This window comes from Cricetulus griseus, chromosome 2 (assembly GCF_003668045.3).
Source record: "Cricetulus griseus strain 17A/GY chromosome 2, alternate assembly CriGri-PICRH-1.0, whole genome shotgun sequence".
NCBI lineage: Eukaryota > Metazoa > Chordata > Mammalia > Rodentia > Cricetidae > Cricetulus > Cricetulus griseus.
Window position 1 is genome coordinate 41,454,045 of NC_048595.1, and position 14,620 is coordinate 41,468,664.

General features: G+C 46.3%; 1 protein-coding gene across 1 annotated transcript; it reads left to right on the plus strand.

Annotated features, from left to right (window-relative positions):
• The first annotated feature begins 2,264 nt into the window (after window positions 1-2,264).
• Window positions 2,265-14,267, plus strand: Shisal2a (shisa like 2A). The gene is given in 4 exon segments (XM_027402278.2): window positions 2,265-2,446; window positions 7,202-7,341; window positions 14,031-14,148; window positions 14,150-14,267. Coding segments are annotated over 4 exon segments (558 nt in total).
• Window positions 14,268-14,620: the final 353 nt, after the last annotated feature.

The following is a 14,620-nucleotide window of genomic DNA, read 5'->3' on the forward strand; positions in this document are numbered from 1 at the left end:
ACACTAACCTCCAACTGGGCTTCAGCACTTCCTTCTAGAACTCAAATAAGCAACAAAACAAACAAACAGCATTGGTATCTACAACTTTGTCACTATGTAAATGACCACAAAATTATAGTGCTTAGTAGACTCAGCAATCTTGTTGACATTTTAAACAGCAGGATTAAATTGCAATTCAATGCAACTGGCAGCCTCTATGATCCTAAATCACTTCTTCTTTGCAATTAAAAGCATCATTGTTAATAGAGGCCCATAGGCTTCATCAAGAATCCAAAGGAACTCTTATGGAGACAGTCGTGGCACCACTCCTACGTGTTCCACTGATGGATGACTGTGTGACATTGTGCTCCTTTCTCTCGGGGGCATAATCCTTCCGCTGGGTTATTAGGAGAAAGACATTCATTCTTGACTGGAAAAGGGTTTGGGGAATTGTCTTTCCAGTTTTGTCACCTGTGTGACAGACCAGTTTTGTGTCTGACCGCGTCCACAGAAGCCTCACTCCTTCCCAAAGGGGTTCCCCCTCCCCTCCTTCCGTCTTCTGGTAGATGGAGGTCAAAGTGTGCCTTCTTCAGTCTTCAGTGATCACAGCTCAGAAAAGGCTTTTCTGGGAATGATAAGAGTTCCTTTTTGTTTTGAGGTACTGGTGATAGACTCTGGGGCCTCGTGCATGCTAGGCAGACGATCTACAATTCAGCTATACTCCATGCCAAGGTTAAGTTTTTGTTCATTGTTGAGATGAGCTCTGTATTGGCAGGCTGATCTTAAACTCCTGGACTCAAGCAATCCTCCTGCCTCAGCCTATTGAATAGCTTGGACTATGCCATCAAACAGCCAGTGGCACATGCCATCAAAACTGGCTCCCTTTTTATTGTATTTTTTTGTTATTGTTGTTGTTTACTTCACAGTGACCCTCAATGCCTTCACCCTCTCAAAACCCTTCCTTGTTCCCTTATGTAGAGGCCCTCCATGTCTGAAATCCCTGTATCCCCCTTTCTCTGCCCAGTCCTGTGTTGATTCCCTCACCGACCCCTCCGTGATGAATCCTCTCTGATTCCTCCACAAAACTGTTTCTCAAGGGCAGATGCAGATCTGAACCTTTCAGGTGCCCAGGTCAAAGGTTTGGGGCTCAACAGCATCCATGGAGCTGTTTTAGAGGACAAAAGAAAAAAAGTACAGTTGAAGCAGGGAAGGGTCAGCTGAGCTCATACCCAGAGCCCTTCAGATCCATGGCATGCACACGCACGCACGCACGCACGCACGCACACCAAAGCAAAGGGGAAGCATCACATTCATTATTTCCTACTATCAGCTTCTATGAAACACAGCAAGGCTCTGGGGAACTGGAGAAGTCCTTAGAGATCTTCTGTCTTCCCTCTCGGGGTACACTGGGGGCTCCTAGGCTCTGGAAGTTCCTTCAGAGAATATTGAGACATGAGAATATTGCCCTTGTAGTCTGGGAACAAGTTGTGAAGGCTGGCAGCCCCTAATGAGGTAGGGGGAAAGGCTTGTTCCTGGGACAAGCCCTATTGTCCTTGGCCAATAGCAGGGAGTGCTAACAGGGGGTGTGTCAATATTGTGGGTGAAAGAGGGACCAGGAGAGGAAAGGACAGGTAAAAAGGTAGAAATGAAGACTTAAAAGATTAGGAGAGCAGGGTGTGGTGGCACACACCGGGAATCACAGCATTTGGGAGTGGGAGGCAGGGTCATACAGACGGCACGGCCAGTGGGAACTACATGAGGCCCACTAGAAAAGAGGTTTGCTGAGAACCAGCAGACAGCAGGGTTGAAATCCCATGGGCTCCGGAGCCCGAGGAAGTACATGACTTGTCTCTGGTCTTCAGCTGCCGTCTATACAATGAAAATCCCTGGTCCTCAGGTTGCTTTGCCTGTTAAACGGAGTAGTGTTTCATCAACCTCAGAGGACCGCACTCTGCCTGTCTCCTGCGCAGCACACAACCTCCTCGAGAAGGGTCCTGTCGCCCGGGCACGGTGTCATCTCACACAGGCGAGGTCCTCAAACGTCCACCTGGTCCCGGCGGCTGGGGGCAGGTCTCGCTTTGGACAGGGTCCCGGCGCGCTCCCCTGCCTCCGCGCCCGCGCACCTGGCAATCGGGTCCCCGGGCGCCCTGTCCTCACCGCCCGCCTCCGCCCCTTTAGTCGCGGTGCGGTTCTCTGAGTACCTCTGATGCACGCTTCCCTGCCTGCCTGACCCCGTCTCTTTTCCAGGCTCGCCTGCTGTCCGTCTGGTGGCCCAAGGAGGCGCGATGAGCGGTGCCTGCTCCAGCTACGTGAGCGCAGAGCAGGAGGTGGTGCACGGCTTCAACTGCCCACTGCCCGGGGGCGAGGCGGCTGCTGTCTTCTGCTGTGGCTTCCGCGACCGCAAGTACTGCTGCGATGACCCGCACAGCTTCTTCCCCTACGAGCACAGCTACATGTGGTGGCTCAGGTACAGGCCCTGGCCCTTATCTCTCCTTGAACCCTTTTCCTGTCTTAACCCCCTCGTCCACCCGCAGCATAATGCCGCTCCAGCCATCCCCCCCACACACACAGGGTTTCTCTGTGGCTTTTGGAGGCTGTCCTGGAACTAGCTCTTGTAGACCAGGCTGGTCTCGAACTCACAGAGATCTACCTGCCTCTGCCTCCCGAGTGCTGGGATTAAAGGCGTGCGCCACCAACGCCCGGCTTCCAGCCATCTTAATATAAAGTGTGGTCTGGGTGAAAACACTTCAGATTCCCTGTCTGTTCAGGGACAGAGCTGCTTGGGCCAACTCTGACAATCCTGAAAACCAAGTATGGAGCTGAGGGCAATAGGTCTTAATCCCTCGGAATCCACAAAGGCTTTGCCCAGAAAGTAGAACCTGATCCTCATTCTGCTCTGGGAAAGTGGTAGCAGCAAAAATGGGATGGTCCATCAAGAGGTTTCTGTCCGTAAGAGTGTATGAGCATACAGCTGTGTGCTTTCTGGGTGGGAAAAAAGCATCATTAGCTATGTCTCTATCTACCAGTGGGGGAAATGACGAATCCCTGTCCCAATTTTTGATTAAGGCAGAGTCAAGGACCAAAAGAGAGAAGAAAACAGTTTGATTTATACCAATTACAACTACAAAGACTGCCTTTTCTAAGGTGTTCAATCTGTAATTCTAAAACATTTTCAGATGACCAGGATATCATATGGTGCACATTTGGCTGCTGTCTAAAAACGAAAGGAATCATACTAATTTATTTTCTGTTCCAAGTATTCATCCATTTACTATAATCTTTGCTATAGGGTCTTTGTGCACGGCAATGAGGATACAAAAACCAATTGTTCCCTGCAAGAGAACTTACCATTCTTATGCGAATCAAACCCAAGGCCTTGGGTATATCATAGACAAGTTCTTTAACACTGAGCCTACCACCAACCCTCCCAGTCTATTTAGAGCAGAGGTTCTCAACCTTCCTAATGCTGCGATCCTTTAATACAGCTCCTCATATTGTGGAGACCCCAACCATAAAATCATTTTTGTTGCTACTTGATAACTGTAATTTTGCTACTGTTATGAATCATAATATAAATATCTGTTTTCTGATGGTCTTAGACGACCCTTATGAAAGGGTTGTTCGACCCCCAAAGGTGTCACTACCCCTGGGTTGAAAACCACTGGTTTAGAGAGGCAGAACCTGCTCCTATGTAAAACAGTACAGTATCCATTAGAGTCTCACTGTATTTAACACTGAGCTAAGAGCTGGAGGAAGATGATTGCCTTTGAGTTCAGGAGTGGGTGTGGAGTTTTGAGTGTGCTCAAAACCTGGTGCAAACCTTGGCTCTATCATACCAGCCTGTGAATTAGAAAAGTTGTTTAATCCCATGGACTCTTTTCTCTTAACTTTAAAATGACAGTTGTAGCCAAGCATGGTGGCTCACACTTGTAAGCCCAACACTTGTAAGGCTTGAGGCAGAGAGACTATGGGTGATGCGGTGGCCAGTTAGAGACATGTAGTGAGTGCCAGGCCAGTCTCAAGGACACAGTTAGATCCTGTCTTAAAAAGTTAATATAAAATGTACAACAGTGTTATTAATGCTTGCCTCGTAGAAGACAGTGTACAGAGGGAGTGAAGTAGTGTGTATTGCACATGAAGGTGCTCAATGCATTGAGTAGGCACCCAGTAGGAAAGAGTTCCCTTTCGAATCTATAAATGTGGGACACAAAGCTCAGAGTCTGAAAGTGAACCCATTCTTCTAGCAGTATCACAGCAGAGAACATGGCTTAGGACAGGTTACAGGCTCCCAAACATACATGGCCCTACAACATCTCTCCATTTTATAGATGGAGAGACTTAAGAGGGGTTAAGTTGCTATTGGGAGTACCCCAGTGAGAAGTGGCAGAGCTGAGATGACCCCAATCCATGACTTGTCCTGTTCAATGACGGTCTGAACCCTTTCTGGATCCTTACAGCTGTTGTACTTGGCTCTCCCCAAAACATCCACCGACTACGGTCTTCTGGCTGCTGGGCTGCCCCTTAGGATGCAAAGATGTGTAGTCCCCTCTTCTTCTCTCAGTGCTCCCCATGTACTCACATCTCGTGACCTTTCCTATTGTCTTGGAAACTCTCTCCAAGAGGAATGCTTAGTTTAGTGGCTTAGACGGGTTTCAGTAGAGGGTTGGATAGGAAATCTCTAAGGTCAGATGCTGTGTCAGTGTGACCCCAAAAGCAGATGAAAGGTTCCAGTGTGTGAAGTGACTTCCTGGGTTCTTTTGTTTGTGGGTGTGGTTGGGTGTAGGTGTTTTCTATGTGTATATATACACCTGTGTACCATGTGCACATAGTGCCTGCAGGGAGCCCTGAGACTGGAGTTACAGAAGGTCGGAAGCTGTCGTGTGGAGTGCTGGAGATGGAATGCTGGTCCTCCAGAAGAGCAGCCGGCACTCTTAACTGCTCCCCCACTTCCTGGGTTCTAACATAAGTTCATAAACACCAAGACCGTTGCTAAGCATAGAACTGAGGCTCCTCAGGATCATTAGTGTGTCCTGAACTCTGATACAGTTCCCCACATGTTTCTGACAGAGCCCCAACACTGCGACATGGAGACCTTGTTTTGTTCCAAATTTCATCTGGCCCTTTTCATGGAACCCCATTCCTGCAAGCATAATAATCTCCAGGTAAGCACTGTATCCATAGAGAGAATGAGGAGATATCCTTAAAAACTAACCATCTCAGAAAGAAAAGACATCCCTCGGAGAAAGAAACAGCTGGTATAACCGCACCATCTGGCTCAGTTGCCAAAACCTCCTTCCATCTTTCTGGCAGAATGGGACAGAAGGCAAGCCACTGAAGAGCAGAGTTGATAGTCAGGTACCACAAACTCCATCTCATTGCAAACTTTTACGGCCACTGGGTGAGATAGGAACATTCACAAAAGGAGATCAGAAAAGCAAAGTGGTATTTTCCCTTATGTATGGCAAAATCAGGATTCAAACACTGAAAAGTACTTGATCTCGAAAACTGCAAGGGCTGCTTCAGTGCCTTCTCTGGAGTCACGGTGGGTCTCCGTCCTTCAGAGTCAGCCCAGCAGTAAAGCCTTCTAACTCCAGAGGCCTCTGGTTTGGTTTCATCTAGTACTGAAACCAGGTACCCCTCTCAGAGCCTTCTCTGTTGTTCCTTTCTCTGTATCTTCAGTCTCCAGACAGAACACCAAGGATAATGCACTTCAGCATTTGTTCCCTGTCTCACCTCCAGTTAGGGACACATCCTCCAGCCTTCTCATCCATTCCTCATCCTTTTAAAGGCCACTTTCTTGTCTTTGTGCTCATAGATGTCACTCATAAACAGTGAGGTCTTCATCTGCACACAGGTCCAGCAGCTGGTAGCCCCATGAACAATACGTGTATCTCAAATGAGAAAACTACTGGATTTTTTAAAATGTGTGTGTGCACACACATGTGTGTACATGTGTATGCATGTGTGGAGGCCAGCAGTCAGCCTCAGATGTGATTCTGTCCCCCCTCCTTTGAGAAAAGTTGTCTCATTAGCCTTGAGCTCACCAGTAAGCTAGACTGGTGGGTGATGGGCTAGTTGGCCAGTGGGCCCCAGGGATCATCCCGTCTCTACTCAGCAGGGCTTGGATTACAAGTGTGCACCACCACATGGATTCTGGGTATTGCCTTGAGTTCTCATGCTTGCAAGTCAAGCAAGGACTTCTCCAAGCAAGCTCTCTCCCGGGCCCAACTATTTAAAGTATCAACAAGAACTAAAAAATGCCACATAATCAATGTGGAAAAAGACAGAACAAAAGGAGCTGGAGTGTGACGGTTTGTGCTTTAAGCGGAAGAGTTGATGGCACAACTTGTTGCTTGTTTGGTTTGATTTTTGAGACAAAGTCTCTCTGCGAAGCCCTGGTTATCATAGAACTCCCTATGTAGACCAAGCTGGCCTTGAAATCAGAGATCCTCCTGCCTCTGCCTCCTGAGCGCTGGGATTAAAGGTGTGCGCCATTACACCCAGCTAAGTAGTTTTTGTGGAAAGTGGTCCCAGAAAGCACTGATAGAGGGTAGTAAAATGAGACAGAGAGAGAAAACACCAAGAATAGGTTATGTTATCAACAAGTCACAGCACTTAGCTCTGCCAGTCGGCATACGATGTATACCTCAGAGTTACACCACCAGAGGACACGGGAGCTGGGGATGTATGCACCACTGTGGTTGAGGGCAGGTCAGGAAGGGAAGCATTAACTATCCTATACCCCTGACTTGTTCAATGAGCAGAGCTTTGTTCTGGGTCTAAGGAAGTCCTCAGGCAAAGAGTTACAGGTGCTGGGAATTGAAACTGTACAAATATTCCACAATGACAGGACCCAAGGAGATATGACCAAGCTTTGTGTCTAGTATTGTCTTGCTATTTTCACTTTACATCATCTTGTAAGAATGTATTTGTGCCGGGCAGTGGTGGCACATGCCTTTAGTCTCAGTACTCGGGAGGCAAAGGCAGGCAGATCTCTGTGAGTTCGAGACCAGCCTGGTCTACAAGAGCTAGTTCCAGGACAGCCTCCAAAGCCACAGAGAAACCCTGTATCAAAACAACAACAACAACGAACAAACAAACAAAACAAAAAAACTCACTGACATTCCTGAGATACTGGCTGGAAAGTTGAAGCTGACTCCTGTCACTCACTCTCTGCCTTCCCAGGCTCCAGCACTCAGCCCCTGTGGTCTTCTCTCCCCAGCATCGGAGCGCTTGTGGGCCTCTCCACAGCAGCAGTGGTCCTGCTGGCCTTCATTGTCACTGCATGTGTGCTCTGCTACCTGTTCATCAGTTCAAAGCCCCACCCGAAGTTGGACCCAGGCTTAAGCTTGCAGACAACAGGTAAGACCGAAGCCGCAAGATGCCCTTGTAAGGGGCAGGCTCAAACCTTTCTTTGTGGAGGAGTGATAATTAAAAATGAAGTCTGGAGGGCCAGGCCTGGGAGAGTGTTCTTTTAATCTCAGCATTTAGGAGGCAGAAGCAGGCAGATCTCTGAGATTGAGCCAGCCTGGTCTACACAGTGAGACCTGTCTCGAAGTGGGGGAGAAAAAAGAAAGTGAAAGAAAGGAAAGGAAGAAATGAGATCTAGAGTCTTGGCCTTCTGTGTATTCTAGAACATTCCGGTTTCTCAGGTCTGTGAACTGGACATTTCAGACCCAGACTGGTGTGCTTAGTCCTCATCAGGGTCTCTAATGCCATCAGCATCCTATTCTCAGAGATTACATATGGTGGATTTTCTAAGATAGTGTTTTCACTCCAGCCTTAGGGGATGCAAACTGATTTTCATATTCTCCCAAACAAAACAGAGCTAGTAAGACAAACCTGCTGTTTCTCATAATCAACCTTTAATCAGAAGGTTTTATTTTTCATAATCTGTTGTTCTGACTACCCATTCCTTCATGAGCCTGGGCCATTGAGAACCTAAGGGAACAAAAAAAGTGTTGCCTTTTCCTAAGTCCATACTGCACATTTTATAACCTCTGATGAGGAACTATGACAGATCCAAGCCCGAGTTGGCCAAAGAGTTCTCAGTGCAGTTGAGGGAGCATCAGCCGAGGTGGGTCTTGCCTTCACTTCACAGGTGGGAGAGTCAGGGTGGAGAGAGGGCTGGAAACTTACTCCAGGAGTCCCAACTGACAAATGAAATGAGGTGAGTCACACTCTCCTGCCCACTAAACATGGGCTGTGCACGCATGTAAGTGACACACTGCCTGATACTAACTTTATCAGCTTTAATCAGTGTTATGTCAGTAGAGATGATGGTGAGGTGAAACACTAGAGGGAAGGCAGGGTGGGTAAAGGTGTGGGCAGGACTGCCTGAGTCCTGGGTAGGAGCAGGGTCACTCATGGATGTGCCACAAGGAATACGGCCAGCAGGGTAGGAGAGGAACGTAAGCAGCAGAGGTGAAGGTGGCAAGCATCAGGCAGGTAGAGGGGCAGGTGGCTAATTCCTCAGTCTCAGAGCAAGATGGAGAGCGCTGAATGCTATCCATTCGTAAGAGATTAATTTTCTGACTTAAAAAGGCAACAAGCAACAGCCCTTAACCCTTCTAAGATCCTGAAGATGGTTGAGAGTGGAAGGTTCATCTGGCTGTGGAGTCGAGAATAGGAAAAAAATCCGAGCAGAACAAACTGACCAATTTGCTTAAAGCAAATACAAATGACATAAGACCTCATATGTAAAGTTAAAAAAAACAGTGATAAACTGCAAAGATTTTGTGTGTGTGTGTGTGTGTGTGTGTGTGTGTGTGTGTGTGTGGTGTGTGTTTGCATGCAAGCATCTACCCTCATCATAATCCTATTCACAGGTTGTATGTTTTTGAACTTGCTTATTTGCTAAACCTATTTGTAACCTCAAAATAAATACTTGAGACACTTATGAGGCTATTACAGATGTAGGTATGTACAGAGTGGCAAAAACTTGAGGTGCACATGTCCCAGATAATGTCAATCAAGGCTACACTCTGTAAGCATGTGTTCTCTTTGTGTCTGTCTGGAGCCTTTTGTTCAATGTTTGTGATGCTCACTGACGGTCGCCCTGTTGAAATGTCCCTGGATACAGTTCTCAAGTGCTGTCTAGTGCTCCAGCATAAGAACACTGTGTACTTTGTGAAGAACACAGAGCACTAAATGTCTGACATGAGAATTTAAGTCCAATGTCAATAAATCAAAAATATTTATTAAATAATGGGACTGGAGAGATGGCTCAGCAGTTAAGTGCACTGGCTACTCTTCCAGAGGATCTGGGTTAGACTTCTCAGCATCTATATGGCAGCTCACAACCATTTATTACTTCAGTTCCAGGGGCTTCAATACCCTCTTCTGGTCTCCAGAACACCTAGCATGCACGTGGTACATAGAAATACATTCAGATAAAACACCCATACATATAAGAATAAAATAAACATTTTAAAAAGAAACATATATTAAATCAGGTGTCTTTAATCAATAGCACATAGAAGTTAAGTATTAATTGTTGGACAAAAATGTCATGACCAAAGGCACACAGAAACCTCATCTCATATTCTCTCTAAAGACAAAGTATCATTTAGCCCATTCTAGCCCCTGGAACTCACTATGTAGCTAAGGATGACCTTGGACTCCTGATCCTCCTTCCTCCAACCCCAAGTTGTCACCAAGCCTGGCTTAGCAGTGTTTTAGAATTTGCTAATGCAGTGTTTGTGGGAACTTTATAGTACATAACTACATAATTGCTGTGAATAAGCATGACTCACTGCATATAAAGTAAGACAGGGCTTAGGTCCAGAATATTAAAACACACCTTTAAACAAATGAGAAAAGTGTAATCATAATAATAACAAAAGCCCAGTACAAGCCTGGTGTGATGGCACAGGCCTGTAATACTAGCCCTTTGGGAGGTAGAAATAGGAGGATTGCTGGGTGGTGGTGGTGGCAAACACAATTGATCCCAGCACACCAGACAGAAACAGGCAGATCTCTGAATTAGAGGCCAACCTGGTCTACAGAATGAGTTCCAAGACAGTCAGGTCTACACAGAGAAACCCTGTCTTGACAAAAAACCAAAACAAACAAAGAAATAGGAGACCAGTAGCTGACTGTTGCCCTTGGTTACATATCAAGTTTGAGGCCAGCCTGGTATCATGAGAATACCTCAGACAAACAAACAGCCAAAGGAACAAAAAAAATCACACTGCACATGAAGAGATCATCAGTGTAACAATCAGAAGAATGCAATTTAAGGGGTGGGGGGTGGGGGGTGGACCCTTTGGACTGCTGAGATGGTTCAGCAAGTAAAGCCATTTGCTGAACAAGTCTGACAACTAATTCAATCCTTGGAACCTTTGTGAAGGTAGGAGAGTTGTTATCTGCCCCCCTGCCCCATATATATATATATATATATATATATATATATATATATATATATATCATACACATAAAATAAAAAGAAATAAAACACTGGCAATACTTTAGTAATGGGTCATATTAATAGTGAGAAAGTTGGGGGCAAGTGGATAATATAATACAATACTGGCAGTAAAATAAATTGGTTCACCTACTTTGAAGAACGACTTGGCAATACCCTCTTACGCTAAAAACATGTATGCCCTGTAACTCAGCAGTTCTCCGTCTAATGGTCCACCCTTGTGAAATAATTCCATCAGGTAAAGACAAGTACAATAGATATCAGGACAGCCACAGAAGAAACCAATTAAAAGTTTATCTGTGCAAGGAGCTAGGTAAACTGGCATGCTGGACCAATAAAGTACCATACAGGAGATAGAGGGATGAAACCTCCCTGAATGGACTACCAGGTTTCTTCTGCATGGTCCCTGGGCCAGGACAGTTGCACAGATGAGGAAACTGAAATTCAAAGTCACCTAGTGAGTGAGTAACTGACAGCTCTATCTCCACCTCCTCTTACCCCTGTTGCTGAGAAAGGGAAGCCCCTCTTGTGTGCTAGATGCTACTCTTTGAAATTGCACAGGTACCCTCTTATCTAATCTTCCCCACTGCCCCAGTGAGATGAGCATCACTCATGTACAACTGTGACAGCCGGGTCTCAGAGATGCTGGATGATCTGCCCAAGGGCCTACAGCTTGTAAGTTATGGTCCTGGGATTCCAACATGTCTCTCTGCCTCTCAAGCCCAGACTGTGACTTTCTATCCTGCCACCCCAGCCTTTCTGGTTCAGAGTTCATCCTTGATAGTACAGATGGAGACCACCTACCTGCTTCTCAGTGTTCAGCAAGCAGCCAGGTTATTTAGTTGCTGAGGTTTGGGAGAGCACATGCTCTTGCTTTTTGTTCCTCACTTTTTAAAGATGGAAAGTGCATCCATTGACCTTTTACGAGATGATTAGTTTCCTGTTACGATAAATCTTTCCGCCAAAAGCCGCCTGAGCCCCACTGCCACAAGTGAGCTTTACGCCAGCCGCCTGCCCAAGTTAGGCCAAATGAATACACAGAAACTTGTATTAGGTCCAAAGCTGCTTGGCCAATGACTAGGATTCCTTATCTACTAGCTCAGTCTTAACTATCATAAATCTATATATGTTATAAGACTTATCTTATCGGACACCTTATTGGCGTCCCTCCTTGCTGTGGATCACATCGTGCCGCTGGAGGAGGAAGGGGAAAAGGGGACGCTTCCTGTTTCTCCTTCGCTTAAATATGAGTCTCCCTGCTATGTCACTTCCTGCCTGGATCGGCACTTCTCTACTACATTTTCCAGAATCCTCTTTGACTCCTAGTCCTGTCTAACTTGCTGTCTCATTGGCCAAACAGTATTTTATTTAACAATCAATAAGATAAACATACACAGTACATTCCCCATCACTTTCCCCTCTCTGCCCTTTGCACAAATGTAGCTCTAGTCCCCAGGTCTTCATTGTGTTGCCCTCCCTTTTTCTCTGTACCCACAGTGCCACACAAGAAGCATCTGAGATGGTGTTTAGGTCCACTGTGTGTGTTTACCACATCTTCTCCCCTTTGCAGACTCCTGCTTCCACTTGCTTTAATGTCTTGCTCTTCAGTAAGACAGGAGAGATCATGGCTCCCATTTTACAGGAAGAAAAACAGGGGAAGTGACCAAGTCCCCACAGACAGTAAGAGTGTATGTTTGGGATGGCAGCCAGATCTGTTTTTATCTCTCTGAATGATGAGGAAAGAGTGGTGTGACAGGTAGCTTGGTAAGTGGCCATGAAAAGGCCACTTTCGACACAATTTCCTTCCCCTGCCTAGGATTCTGTCATCATCCCATCCCATCCGAACTCCCAAACCTGACATGCAATAGAGATAGAAACTTTTCCTCTTTCTTTCCCTCCTTCCTTCCTTCTTCACATTCCTCCCTGTGCTGGGGATCTAATGCAAGACCTCACACACGCAAAGTACACAGAACGTCCTTCGTGTAGTTCTCTGTGAGGAGCCAGAAGGGTGACTGCAGTCCTGCTGTTGTGTTCTGCCCTGTGATGGGGACTTCAAACACATCACATTTAACTAGCTCCACATCTCTGGTAGGTGGCTGCTACCAACTCTGTTTTGAGACCAGACAAGTGGACTGAGGGCAAATATGTTATTCTAACCCAAGGTCATTTAGTGAGACTAGAAAAATCAGAAAAGATAAATAAATAAACAATCGGCCAGTCTATGGTGGCGCATGCCTTTAATCCCAGCACTCGGGAGGCAGAGCAGGCGGATCTCTGTGAGTTCAAGGCCAGCCTGGTCTACAAAGCTACATAGAGAAACCCTGTCTTGAAAAACCAAAATAAATAAATAAATGAAACAAGCCTTTTGCTTTCATTTTCTTCTGGAAAGAGGTCATTAATCAGCCATTCTCCATGTCCAGAACCCCCAGAGACCCAGAAAACCAGTTATGATGCTCCTGTTATTCGGGAGGGACACTGGAACCCTGAGAGGAGCAGTCATGCAGAGTCCCCAGACTAGCTGGTGGTCAGGCCTTTGCCTTTCAGGTCACAGACAGTTCTCTAGAACAGCTGCCCTGTGATTATGGTGGCTTCCACCACATCAGACTCCCATCCATCCCACATTTTGTAGGGCTCAGTCACCTCAGACCCCACTTTTGACTTTTGACTAAGCACACTTGGGGTGACACCTGTGAATCACATTGTTACCCACAGGTGTCAGTGATAAGTTAGTCTTGACTCATCTCCAAGCAGGAAAGAACCTTCCAAACCCCAACTAGGTTGGTCACCACAGGCACATCCTAAGTTCAAACTGAGGACGTCAGGGGGTAGGGTCTGATGACAGAGGTCTTTAGTGCCCTAAATCCAATATTAGTTTTCTGCTCTCATGGGATAGTTCCTCTGTTTTTCTTTTTCTTTCTTTCTTTTTTAAAATCAAGACAGGGGTTTTTCCTGTGTAGACCTGGCTGGAACTTGCTCTGAAGACCAGGCTGGCCTTGAACTCAGAGATCTGCCTGCCTCTGCCTCCAGAATGCTGGGATTAAAAAAGGTGTGTGCCAGGCTGGAGAGATGGCTCAGCGGTTAAGAGCACTGACTGCTTCTCCAGAGGTCCTGAGTTCAGTTCCCAGCAACCACATGGTGGCTCACGACCATCCGTTATGAGACCTGGTGCCCTCTTCTGGTGTGCAGATATACATGGAAGCAGAATGTCATATAATAAATAAATAAAATCTTAAAAAAAAAAGGTGTGTGCCACCACTAACCAGCCTAGCTACACTCTGTTCTTAAAAGCAGATAACAACAGATTTTTTTTCCAAATAGCCAGGGCTTCTCTGCATTCTGGCTGTGTCTTCCTCTAGAAAATGGACTTGTAATTTTTTAATGGCTTTTAGCCTTCCTAGGGCTATGGTGAAGGTCGGCTCTTTCTCTCCTAGAAATGGTGTCTCTTACCTAAAGAGACACATGGGCAGTTTCTACTGCGTGATGTGGTACAGTGCTATGTATTTGTTGTATGAATGGTACACCGTGAACACAGGGAGGTGCTCAGATCAGAGAAGTAGGCCATGGGTGTGGTGATGGTGGGTAAAAGGGTCTGCAGGAGGATGCAACCTCAGATTGGGCTTTTCAGGCTCCAAGGAGATGTCACCTGACCATCAGCATTTGAACACAGCAATCACCATGGAGGTGCCAGAGGCAATCTCTCCCAGACAGAGTTATTCCTTGAACTCATGACTGGAAAGCAGTGAAAGGCCCCAGATGTCTCCTCCAGCACAACTTCATGGCCACGGTGACTGCTAGCAACATTCCAGGCAGCCCTGAAGAGGCCTCTTTCCCCACCCCTGACCCACGTGAACCAGTTCTTTAAACGCCCAATAAATGTCTACATCGTCCTTTCTGGATCCTCTTATTTATTTATTTATTTATTTATTTATTTATTTATTTATGAAAAGGTGGAGGTGGACATGGCTAAGGAGACCTTGGAGACTAGTGGATTAAATCAGGGCTTTTCCCAACAAAATCACCCTGGTCTTGTTATGGACCCAGCTGTCTTGCTCGGCCTAACTGACCAACAGAAATTGAATGTGAGTCATCATTAGGAGCAGGGTAGCAGCAATACCACACAATCCAGAAACCACAGTTTGTGGAGACTCAGAGAGCCCTTGTGAGGAGTCCTGACCTTTACCTGGTTCCTCTGCCCCAGAGTAGGTGTATGTAAAA